Source organism: Coturnix japonica, chromosome 15 (assembly GCF_001577835.2).
Source record: "Coturnix japonica isolate 7356 chromosome 15, Coturnix japonica 2.1, whole genome shotgun sequence".
Lineage (NCBI taxonomy): Eukaryota > Metazoa > Chordata > Aves > Galliformes > Phasianidae > Coturnix > Coturnix japonica.
The window spans coordinates 5,069,792-5,081,547 of NC_029530.1; the positions used below are offsets into that span (position 1 = coordinate 5,069,792).

The 11,756-nt window shown below is 37.5% G+C and overlaps 1 protein-coding gene across 3 annotated transcripts; it reads right to left on the reverse strand.

Annotated features, from left to right (window-relative positions):
* Positions 1 to 488: 488 nt before the first annotated feature.
* On the reverse strand, positions 489 to 11,731 carry ZCCHC8 (zinc finger CCHC-type containing 8). 3 transcript variants are annotated; one of them, XM_015877860.2, is made up of 14 exons: positions 11,513 to 11,731; positions 10,860 to 10,902; positions 10,224 to 10,298; positions 9,709 to 9,814; positions 9,289 to 9,366; positions 8,866 to 8,969; positions 7,047 to 7,112; positions 5,124 to 5,187; positions 4,550 to 4,692; positions 4,113 to 4,255; positions 3,856 to 3,971; positions 3,173 to 3,256; positions 2,645 to 2,756; positions 489 to 1,991 (listed from the first exon to the last, which is right to left on the reverse strand). In XM_015877860.2, exons 1-14 carry the CDS (start codon positions 11,691 to 11,693, stop codon positions 1,174 to 1,176), a joined length of 2,133 nt encoding a protein of 710 aa, XP_015733346.1. In that variant the 5' UTR covers positions 11,694 to 11,731; the 3' UTR covers positions 489 to 1,173. The 3 variants fall into 3 exon arrangements, with proteins under 3 accessions (XP_015733346.1, XP_015733347.1, XP_015733348.1); XM_015877861.2 differs by having other exon boundaries at positions 5,124 to 5,184; positions 11,513 to 11,730; XM_015877862.2 differs by lacking the exons at positions 10,860 to 10,902; positions 11,513 to 11,731 and adding an exon at positions 11,012 to 11,424.
* Between the last annotated feature and the right edge of the window lie 25 nt (positions 11,732 to 11,756).

The window sequence follows — 11,756 nt, forward strand, 5'->3', positions numbered from 1 at the left end:
GTATTTTACCGTGCATCTCACGTGGTAGAAACACTTTTTTTTCCTGCATTTAAGGACAAACAAATCCTTTACCAGCTTTAAAGAACACTGTTAAACCAAACCAGCACTCCCTCTGTCGGCAATGCAGGTGTGTAGTTGTTCCACTTACCAGTCGCTCTGAAGAGAGGTGAGAGGAGGGGGGGGGAAAAGGGTGTTAGAACAGTTAGTTAGCAGAATCGTAACACTTCTAAGCTTTGGCCTTTCAAAAACGAGCAGTTCTTTAGATTATGAAAATGGAGTGGCATGGGCAGGTTCCATTTAAGTAGCTGAAGTAATTTTAACATCTTAGTTATAAAAACATGAACCCAGTGGTTACGACCTTTCCTAAAATAATCAACTCAATTTCACCCTCATTTTAATCAGCTTGTTTTTCCTAATTATCCTCAGCAGCTAATTTCAAGAAATCAGCAGCCTAATGGCTTAGGACTCCAATTAAAAAAAAACCCATATTTATAAAAACTCATTTATTAAACCTCTGTACATAAAAATGAACACATATGTACAGCAAGTTTACATGAAGAACGATGTTACAAAAGATACAGTGGTAATTAAAACTAACCCACATAAATAAAAGTTTATAAAAATACTTGAAGAGGTGACGATAATGCTGGTAATCCCCGGTCATTTTCATCCAATTTCCAATACTTTGACATGGGAAGCCTTAATTTTAGATCTTTTAAAAAACATTCTGAATATATTAAACTTATCTACAGGATAATTAGCAAAATCTATAAAGTATCCATTATTGTACAAAGGATATTAAAAAAAAAAATCACCAATCCACCTGAAATTCAAGGACAACGCAACTCTTAGCCAAAGCAATGAGCAATAAGACAAGTCTCTCTTTTTTAGAGTGAAGAACAATTTACTTGCCAATGTAAATAAACAGTCCTGGCACTCCATAGTGGAAGGATGCAATTTGGGAAAATTCTTCTGTATTTTCTGGCTGGATTGATTCCGGTCAAGGTGGAAGCCCTGCAGTAACTTCAGTTTTGAGGAAGAACAGGGTAATCTTTACAGATTTTTTCCTTCCCACAAAAGGATGAGGAACGTTATCTGAGTTTGTAAAACTGAAGGAGAGAGGAGGGTGCAGGAATTTGAACATAAAGAAACAAAGGAAGACCAGTTAAAAAGTCAAGTCTTTTTCTTTTGCTGGTTTCTTGGGGAATTCTTTAGCACACTTCTTATTCGAAGGTAAGTGCCTGTTGATTCTGTCATGTTTTCAAATTCAAAAGGTGCTATACCTACAGCAAACTTACTCATATCAGGAACAGGATTTGAGTTCTTTGCAGATGACTCACTGCTTGTCACCACTTTATTATCAACTATACTTTCTCCATCGTTAACCTCATGGTTGGGAGCAGGCACGGTGTTATCTAGCAGGCCTTCAGAATCTGAATTTTCAGGATTTTCCTTTAAATTAGGTGAACTACTGTCTGGATTAGGACTAGTTAAAGAATGTTCATTTTCTGGTACCTGTTCACTGATACTGGAAAACCTAGTTTCCAATGTTACCATCTTATCAGATGATCTTACTTCTGCAACAAGATCTACTTCGTTTCTGGATGGTGATGATGTAACAGAATTTCCAGTTAAAGGTGTATCAACAGGGATATCAGAGTCACTGTTTGTGCTTTCTGCTTGCTCTAATGCTGCCCAAATTAATCGCTGCTGTTCCTCTAGTTCTTCCAAGGTCAGGGTATCCTCATCCATGGTTGAGTCCACTATTTTTGGCTGTGGAACATCAATGGAAGGATTCAATGATGAAACAGCGTTAGGAAGAGGAGGATGGGTGGGTGTTGAAGGTTGAGTTGGGGGAAGACTTTGAGGAGTACGTGGAGGTGTGCCTTGTGGTAAAGGAGGAGGAGTTGAAATCACTGGAGGTCCAGGTGGCAGTGGAGGTTGGAACTGAAAACTGTTGGTTGTTTGAGATCCTTGTGACACTTCCACATCTAGAAACAGATAACAGGCTTCTATTAGAATCTGAAGTTTGACTAGGACAACATTCAATGCCAATGCATTGACATAGGTCTTCTCATACCTGGTTTTCAGCTGAGATAGAACAAGCTTTCTTAAAGTTTCAACATCCACTGAAACTACCTGTTTGGGGATTTTAACTCTCCTGGACATTTCATGAAAAACTATGAAACAAACAAACAAATCTCTTGAATGTACTGAACAGACTTTCTTCTGTACTTAGACACACTAAGGTACCCTTCTCTTATAAGAAATCCAAAAGCAAAGATAAAGCTTCTCCATCTATTCTAACATTAAAACAACACCAAGACCTCCTGTTAGTTTGACTCATTTTTAAAGAAGTTGTGAGTTTGTAACACCCTAAAGTATTTATCCCAAGTATTTTAGGATTTGAAGGTCTTTACAACATAATTTTCTTAAGATACATCTAAAGTAAAGAGATTGGAATGGGTAACCCAGCATTCCAATTGCTCTGAGCACATCTGAAAATTCTTGTTTACCTTAAGCATTATCATAGCAAATACTAAAACACTGTTTTCCCTTTGTCTACACTAACATTTAAATCCAGAAAAGTTACTTTGGAAATAAAAATCTAAACTAGGGAAAAAGAAAAGCAGAACAACTATACCAGAATCTATGTCCATGTCAGCTACTGCAACCTCCACGGTGTCTTTTGGTCGTTTTGAATGATGAGAGCTTGGCTGTGGTGCAGTCCTTTTATTGCTAGATTTTGAACTTGGCTGAAAGGAAGTTAACCAGGAAAACAAAATAAGTTGGAATTTAACAGTGTTTTCTCAAGTCACTGTATTAAGTTTACTGTAAATCATGTCTACAGCAAGTAAGCTTTTTACTTATTAGGGAGACATGGAAACAAGATTGATTTTAGGCTGTAAAAGTTTATAGCGACCTTTTTTTCTAAGCATGAAACTTTTCTGTTAGAACAGGTAAGCCATGTTACAAACTACCTTACTGGACTTAAAAAAATAAAAAAAATCACTAAATGTTAGCCATTTACTGTAAAGCTAATAAAAGCATCAGGACTTCACAACTGGTAGTATCAATGAGATGGTCTAAGTGAAAACAAACTTGAGATCACTGTCTCCACTAATTACATGACAACTTTTCTTTTTTGAGAGTAAAACTGAGATATATTCACCGCATGGAAATTAGAAAGGTAGTGAGCAAAAACATCCTTCTGTTGAGATGGCTGCATGGGGATGGAACCAAACATCTGCCATTCCTACAACAATAAAAAAAAAGAGAGACAAAGGGCTGAACACTGCATATGTTTGGCTTAATAATAAGACAGAAGAACTAAAGAGAAATACTAGGAGATTAACAAGCAAGACGAATTCATCCTCTCATCAGAAACCTTATTTATCAGAGGTAAGCAGATCTTATGTAGGAACTTAGGTAGGCAAACCAAAAATACTGAAACCTGTGAATACAAAGAACTAATGAACTGTACAATTATTATTACTTGGTAATTTATTATTATTATTGTTATTATTTGGTGGTAGTAGTAATAATAATAATAAAGCATCACAAGAACATGTAGAAAATGTAGATGGGCAAACGGAACAGGCACCTGCTGTTTTGTCTTCAAAGGAAACCCAATTAACCCAGGCTCCTGTTGGTTTTACAATGGAAATAAACACTACAGAAGCACTGCCAGACCCTGCCCAGATATATAAGATGTCACCTGAACAGCCCCCACCTCCAAATCAAAGCACTTAAAATAGCCTGTTGAAAGAAAACTGCCAAATGGATGATGCAGAACATTAAACAACAATAAGCATTATTTAATAGGCTGTTCAGAAAGCAGAGACAGCCACTTACATCTGGGATCCCACTTGGAGTGGAGATATTAAAGCCTGGATAGTTAATCAACTTAGAGACATCATAAGTGACATGTTTTCGTTGAAGATATCCTTCATCTTCTGTTTCATTATCATCTATAAATAAAAATCGTAATTATTAACTATGCTATTTAATGGTACTGAATAAATCCATAGGATTACAAACACAGTTTTGGTTTTTGGAACATAAGTATTGACAGATGGCAACAACAGTGACCAGATCTGACACATACACACCTTTACCATCATAAAGCGCAAGTCCTGAGTGCTCCATTTCAGCCTCTTTGAGCCAGCCTGGAGGATAACCAAGCTGACGCATGCGATATATAAATGGAGGAAGACTCTTAGCTGTGACACCAAGCGCATCTTGAAGTTCCCCACTGAGTTGAGAAAACAAGAAGTACATGACTGAGTTTTTTTTAAAGGAAGTCATTAACACACTTGCATTTTAAATGATCAAGCTGAAATGATTTAGCTCAAACCATGTTGCTAGTCAATTCCAGAAATAACAAATCTAGGGCAAAACCAATTCTGATATTAAAGAAAACTTTGGATGATATTAACTTTCTGATATTAAATAAGAATTTGGATAGCAACACCTGGCATTCCAAAAGCAGAAAAGTCAAGTCATTCCAGAAAAACATCTCAACAGCCAATAAAAGGAAAAGAGATACCTAATCACTCCTGGTTTAAATTTTCCAAACCTCTCTTCTACTTCCTCTGCATGGTAACGCTGCTGAAAATTCTGATTGCTTGCTTCACCACAAGCTTCCATAAACTCCTTTCTCTTCTCACTTATGCGAGCTGCATTTCGTGGCTTGAAGATAATACAATTGGCAAGTTTAAGTTTGGACAATTTACAGTTCACGCACGTCTTCACCAAATGTAAAACTGGTACTCCCTACAAGCGAGCTTTTTTCACACGGCTGAGGTATAACCGCAGTTGTAACGAACACTACATACTGAAAAAACAAAGAGTATTTGCATGTTATCTAGTGGCAAACAGGAGACATATCTAGGGATGTTCTGCAGTTTGAACAAAGGATATATTCAAAATATTATGCTATGAAAATGATTTACATTCTGATTTAGAGGTAGAACTTGCATGTATGAGCAGTATGATTTAATCAAAAGAGATAAACAACTGCACATCTTGACCAGCGCATTTATTTTTTATTTAAGTGGTGTAGATCCACTGAAACATTTCTTATAAAGAGGCAGTCTCTTAAATACTGATGTAGAGTTTACCTTTGGACAGTCCTTTATCTGATGCTCTTCAGAGCCACAATTGAAACAGAGCGATTTTGGTCTGCTTAAAAAACACAGAAAAAAAATTCATACATTAAAGCTGAAAATCACCTTGCAATGTGAAATTCACGTAATATTTTTAAAGCTAAGATTTTATTAGACTTAGAAAAACAGGTAAGCACTGTCTGCTGACTCCTGCTTTTCTTAAGTTGACTGTTGACTATGAACCTTCAAAAGTGAGCAACAGAATTTTGTTTCATGTTCTTACGTAGGATACAAAAACAGAGAAAAAAAAACAGACACAGCATAATAATAAACTAAAAAATACACATGACAGCATGTAGAGAGGAAAACGAAACAAAACAAAAACCCTAAAATTAGAGCAGAAAAGCAGTACTTCTAGGAAGACACCCATATAATATTTTATAACCCATATAATAAAAATATATTCGCATAAGAGGGAATAAAATAGTAACAGAATAATTCAGGTTGGACCTCAGGATGTCTACAATCCAGGCCCTTACTCAAAGCTAGGTCAGCTATGAGATCAGGCCAGGCTGTTCAAGGCTTTATGCAGTAGTCCAGAAAATCTCCAAGGAACAAGACTGTGTAACTTCCCTGGGCAACACAATCCAGTATTTTACTGTCCTAATGGTGAAAAAGCTTTTCCTTATATCATCTTATAGACAGAATTATCTGAAGGATTTCTGCTTCTAATTAAATATGCAAACATTGCATTATTAGCACTGCATGAACAAAACAAACCTACACGCTAAAGCTGATGCCACGTCCTGAAGAAGAAAAGTAAGGATGTTAACACGAGGCTTTAAATACAGAATACAGATATGGAACCTTCAACTTAATTCTGTAGTATAGTGATACCATTATTTCTCTTCTGATGCTTCTATCATCAAAGCTCTGACAGCTCTTACAATACCAAAAAACAGCATTGTAGAAACAAGTAGCAGGACCACAACTACTTTGGAAAGTCCTGGCCCAGAGCTTGAAGAAGCTACGCAGACTGTATGCTGAACTACAACTGCCTTCAAATTTAATTTTCCCTGTAAATACCCATCAGAGCACATATTTTCAACATTATAGGAGGGAAGATCCCAATCTCTAACAAGATTTTAAACACTGTTTTTTGAAGATAAATTAAATTAGGATGGGAAACATGCAGAGACAAAAGGGTGACACAAGAATGAGTGTCCAAGATGACATCTGCCCACCCCGCTCTAAATCCAACCTGTTGAATCTCTAATTAGATAAAACAAAGCATGTATTTTGCCTCATCTTTGTTTGGTATCTAAATACAAACATCTGCTGTGATTTAAGTATTTTATCAACAGTCCATATGATATGAATGACTCTTCAATCTGGCTTTCCCTTCAGATGACAACATTTCTAATCTAAATATGGTTCAATTCATTATTTCCCTTCATTTTGTGATTCCTGATAAAAGCTGAGATGGTGTTCATTACAAATGAAATCAATGATTTCAGATGCTATGAAAAACACACAAGCTTTCACACATAAAATCTTTTAACTTTACTTGTTACCTCCCATAAAAGCTATACCATCAACTCTTAAATCAGCCTGTCTTAATAGTAAAGTAAGCCATATGGAAATTGTTCCAGAAAATAATAAGAATGATGACAGTACACTGGTGCAGGGATGACAATGCAATCACTAAAAAGAAGCCACAGAAGAACAGGACATCAACAACTTCAGAAAGTTTTTGCACATTGAATATTGGCCCTTCCTAAACAAATTCAGTAAACCACAGAGACCCACTGACTGCACAGGCTGGTTTACTTCAACTCAGTGCTCAAGTACGTTCAAGGGTTTAGTATATATGGGAATAATCACAGAACACATCTGAACTTTGCAGCTCAAAACTTTATATTTAAGAGTAATACAAACCTTTTTGGTTTTACTTGTATTTCTTGTCCATCTAGGGAGAGAATCTGGCTGAAAACTTGCTGATATCTTTAGATTTCAATAAGGAACTGCTACTGGATGAAGCAAAATTTCAATTTTGTTTAAAATATCAATGAAAACTTACTAGGGCTTTGTATAAAATATTGACTTATGGATTCATGATACATTGACACAAATGGTGCTTAAAGTGAAGTCTGCACTTCAGAAGTATAAACTATAAAACTATATCCACTATATTTGGTAAGATAGGCTTGTATTGCTTTCTAATACCCAATTTCTATCCAAAAAGCTATCCTGTCCTTTATAACCGCTTGCTAAACCTAGAGCCCCCTTACTAATAGGCAGAAGTTTCACACTCTCAGTTCTGACATATTTTATATCAATCTTATTAATAACACATTTGGGTAGATTTTCAAAAACAGAATTTACATCTCAACTAAGTGTAGACAGGTCATATCACACTACTTGTGTTTGCTTTTTGACTGCATGTTCTTAGCTGTTCTGCCCATCTGTCTAGAAAAGTATAAGAAGAGAAGAGGGCCACAAGTGAATCAGCACGGAGGAGACTTAAGAGGTAAAGTTCAGAAGGACAGTCGTTTCCAGAATCTAACAGTTGCTTTTAAAAAGAAAAGCAGATGTCAGATACTAGTTTGACACATTAATTGGTACTTTAGTCGTTAGAACCACCGTATTTCATATACCATTTAACTCAGTATCAAGTGCTATTTTAGGCTCAATGTCTACAGGAGCTCTAAAGAAAGATGAGGTAATTTTGAACAGTAATACCTTTGATTTGGCAAAGATGACAAACACAAAAGCTTAGCCAGGCTTAACTTCACATTTTAGGAGAAATTCCCATTACACATCCACTTTTTTTATCTGGAGGTTGGGAGATTGTACAAATATCATTTGGAGAAGACTGACTCAATACATTACAACGGGCAACTTTCCAAATGTAAAATTACAGCACAGTGTATGCACGGTTCAAAGGCAGCCACAAGAAAAGCCAGAATAGCTGGCTTTTACGTTTACAATTTCTTTACAGATACAAGTCATCTTCTAACACTAGGAAGTTAATTTATGACTAGTCTGTTAACTAGATAGTGCAGAAATGAACTGTGAAACTGTTTCTCTCTCCTGACTCTTTCTGTTGCCAAAGTAATGTAGGGAAACTGGGGAGATGGGATTACTTGAAGGGAAAAATAAAAGAGAAATATCTTGTCCAATTTCCTTTTGTCATCAAGGACTCCAATATTAAAAAATGTTTTCTCAATGATTCCCTCAATCCCGCCTTCTAAATACTGGCTTTAGAAGAGCGTAGAACCAACTCTGAAATGGATGTAAAGTAAGAACATCACATAATTATATTTTAATAAAAGATTTTCTTCTAGATCCCAAATAGGGCAAAAATTATCTTAGAGAATATTTGAGTTTGCTGAGCCCTTTTCTTCTCCCATATTACAGATTTCACAGAGGGAAACCACTTACTTGTATCTGAAATGAACTTCCCTTCCAAACCTAACTGCAGACTGGCCCAGGAAAGCCCTGCATTCACAAGATATATTTACAGGAGTACGGCATTCACTCTTCTCAAAGTCAGTCAGCCAATAATATCCAAACACTTGTATCTTTTGAATACAAAATCCACAAATTTCCTATTAAAACTTGTCATCTATAACAACTGATACGGTTTTAATAGAAACATACAATCTACTGAACTGAATATGAGCCCAATTTACCAAACTGGCACTCTTTGGATTTGGTAAGCAGATAAAGACCCTTGTTTTTGCAAACAGGATACTTAGGTATTTCCCATCCTTCTGTCAGCTGTGGATTCTCATTTAATATAGGCTGTCCCAGTTTATCAAGACAAAAATTGGTAAAATACAGAACACTTCCTACAACCTGTAGAAAAAAAGTCAGAAAATTGTCAGAAAGGTGTCAGTATTTAGATCAGATTCTTGGTAGCATATTTAGAAATTTATACCACTTGGAATTCTTCCATGTTTTTACCCACTCTATGATAGTTACAGATAACACACACCCACACCTGTACAAATCAGCACTTTTTTTTTCCACTGAAGTGGCCAAAACATACCAAACTTTACTGCTGTTACATCGATACAAGAAATTTAATGAGATATTATTTTAATGCTAAGGTGTATTGAGTATGTAGAACAAAGAGTCAGACCTACCGTTCAAAAGCATATAGTCAAAAACTTACACTAAAAGCTTCCTTCATTTTTTTAACAGAATTCAAGCTTGCTGTTTTACAGTCCTCTTCTAGAAGAACACTGGAGGGCTGAGATGAAAAGTAAAAACACAAGTCAATGATTAAAAATAGCAGACAGTATAAAGAAGAGCTCCAAAATTACTGAAGTACATAAAAGGCACAAAACACCGAGTACAACTACTTTTTCTTGACACATTAGTTAAATAGACACATCTATTTTAATGGTTTCCACAGTCCAAAATATCATAGATAATTTCTTTGTTATGGTATTTTTTTCCTCGCCCAGAATAAGCTGTTTTATAACATTTATTTGATAGGTACCTGATTAGCAGTTATAGGAAAAAAAATATCTAGAATTCAGCTACTTAACAGTGTAAAATGTCAGTACTGCTGCTACAATCCTTAACGTACCTGAGGCTTAAGACTGAAGTGTGTTTTTTCCTGCTCATCTCTCTGTTGCTCTTCGTATTTGTGAATTAAATTAAAAACAAAATCTTCAATTTCTTGATGATACTGCCTGCAACAGAGTAAAGAAGCATAAAAAGGTGAAGAAAAGAACAAGACTGAAATATACAGAAAGCATCTTTTGAAGCATCTGTCATTTACTGCTTCAGGATTTACACAAAGGGCAGTCACCACTCAACTGAGAACAGGGCACAGTCAATGCACTATATTTACCAAAAACACTTTCGAAACTTCTAGTCAGGAGTTCCAAGGAGTCACACTTTGTTTTACAATAAATATAGCCATTGTGACTGAACACAGGAGAGCTCTTCTCTTTTGCTAATTCCTAACCTTTCTCCTCTGCAAAGTAACAAGCTTATGTTACTAAATAGGACACATATCCTTTGGGCAAACATAACCAAGCGAAAAGCAATGTCTAGCTTCCTATCGGGAGTCTTTTACTGAAAGGCTGAAGTACTTACTTAGAAATTACATTGTTCATAAATAAAATCTGCAACAGAGGCCCATCAACTTTTGAGTTGTCCACTGAGATTCCACTACAAGAACAGAACAAATATAGAAATGGTTACTACATTAGTTTCATTCTAAATACACCCTATTCAGCTGTCACAGCAAAGAGCCTGTATTCCAGACAGAAGAATATTTGGCCAATGCAAGTTCCATTATTTTAGGAAGTTCTTATTATCTTAAAGAAAAACCTTCATCCTCTGAGGAAAGTATTTTGTGGTTCATTGTGAGATGAGAACATAAAACAGAATACAGAAGCTTTCTTCTAACAACACAATAAAATGAAGTTAACAGCATTAAGATCCATCTCACAGTGCCATCCAATGACTAGACACTACATGGAGAACAACAAAACAGTTCTCTTACTCTTGTAACTACTGTTATATGCTTGTTCTTGCTGCCAATCTTCATAAAAAGTAAAGTGGACTTTCCTTAAAGGCCACATCACAAACAAACGAACATAAATATATGCATACATGTACATACACATACATAAATAGGGAGTACAAACAAAGTTCTTAACACTGAAGCCTAATGGACTCCATAGGAATGGTGTTGGACAGAAGCACTGTAAGCCAGTAGAAACATACCTAGGGCGAGTCAGAATATTCAGCTTCCTTTTAAGTTCTTGATGTTACCTTCTTGTTAAGGAACATTGCTTTCTTCAGAAGACACAACAACACCTTAACCAATGGCAGGGCTAAATAAGAAAACACCTTGCAAAAACTGCACAGAACATTACCTGAATTGTCAGTGTCTGTATTTAAATGACCAAAATACATCACAAAAGGGTGAGCAGTGAGACACCTGTAAACAGAAAGCTAACTGCACAGAGGACATCTCAGATGTCAGGCTGCTGGTGTTCATTCTAACAGCTCCAAAGGAAACCACTCAGCAGTTTTAATTTTTTTTTCCAGTGCTTTTAAAAACGGCCTTTCGAAGTGAACGCAAAACCACTCCTTTTCTTCAGGAAAGCATAAAGCAGGAGTGCAGCGTTAGGCGTTTTAACTTGCTCCAACGCTCAAGAACTCAACAGCCCCGCAGCCAAAAGGAGAAGGGCGCACTGAGCCTGAGGTGAGAGAAAACCGCCTCTCGAGCGGCGGGAGCAGCCGCAGCTCCTCACAGCCCCGCAGCCCGCAATGAGCGCAGTGCGCGGATCCTGGCCCGGAAGGGATCCGGCGGCAGGAGGCAGCCCCCCCCCCGTCCCCGCCCGCCGCAGGCCCCGCCAATCCCGTCAGGATATTCTCCGCCCGCAGCCGCCGCACCGTCTCCTCGCAGCCCCGCAGCCGCTCCTGCAGCTCTGAGAAAGCTTCCTCACGACCCTCCTGCTCCTCGCCCACGCTGCGGTGAGGCGGCGGCGGCCCGTCCCGCTCCTCCAGCTGCTCAAAGAGCTCGCGGTCGCCGAAATCCACCTCGGCCGCCATCTTAAGCCGCAGCAGGAAGGGCGGGGCGCGGGGAGCGCCGGAAGGAGCCGGGGGTCGAAGGGC

Excerpts from the sequence above, each read along its gene's own strand:
- ZCCHC8 (XM_015877860.2), bottom strand. The coding sequence starts at position 11,693 with ATGGCGGCCGAGGTGGATTTCGGCGACCGCGAGCTCTTTGAGCAGCTG. Across the intron at positions 8,970-9,288 it reads AAATGAAGGAAGCTTTTAGT|GTTGTAGGAAGTGTTCTGTA; the intron begins GTAAGTTTTTGA and ends TTTTTTCTACAG. Across the intron at positions 5,188-7,046 it reads ATACAAGTAAAACCAAAAAG|CAGACCAAAATCGCTCTGTT; the intron begins GTTTGTATTACT and ends GTGTTTTTTAAG.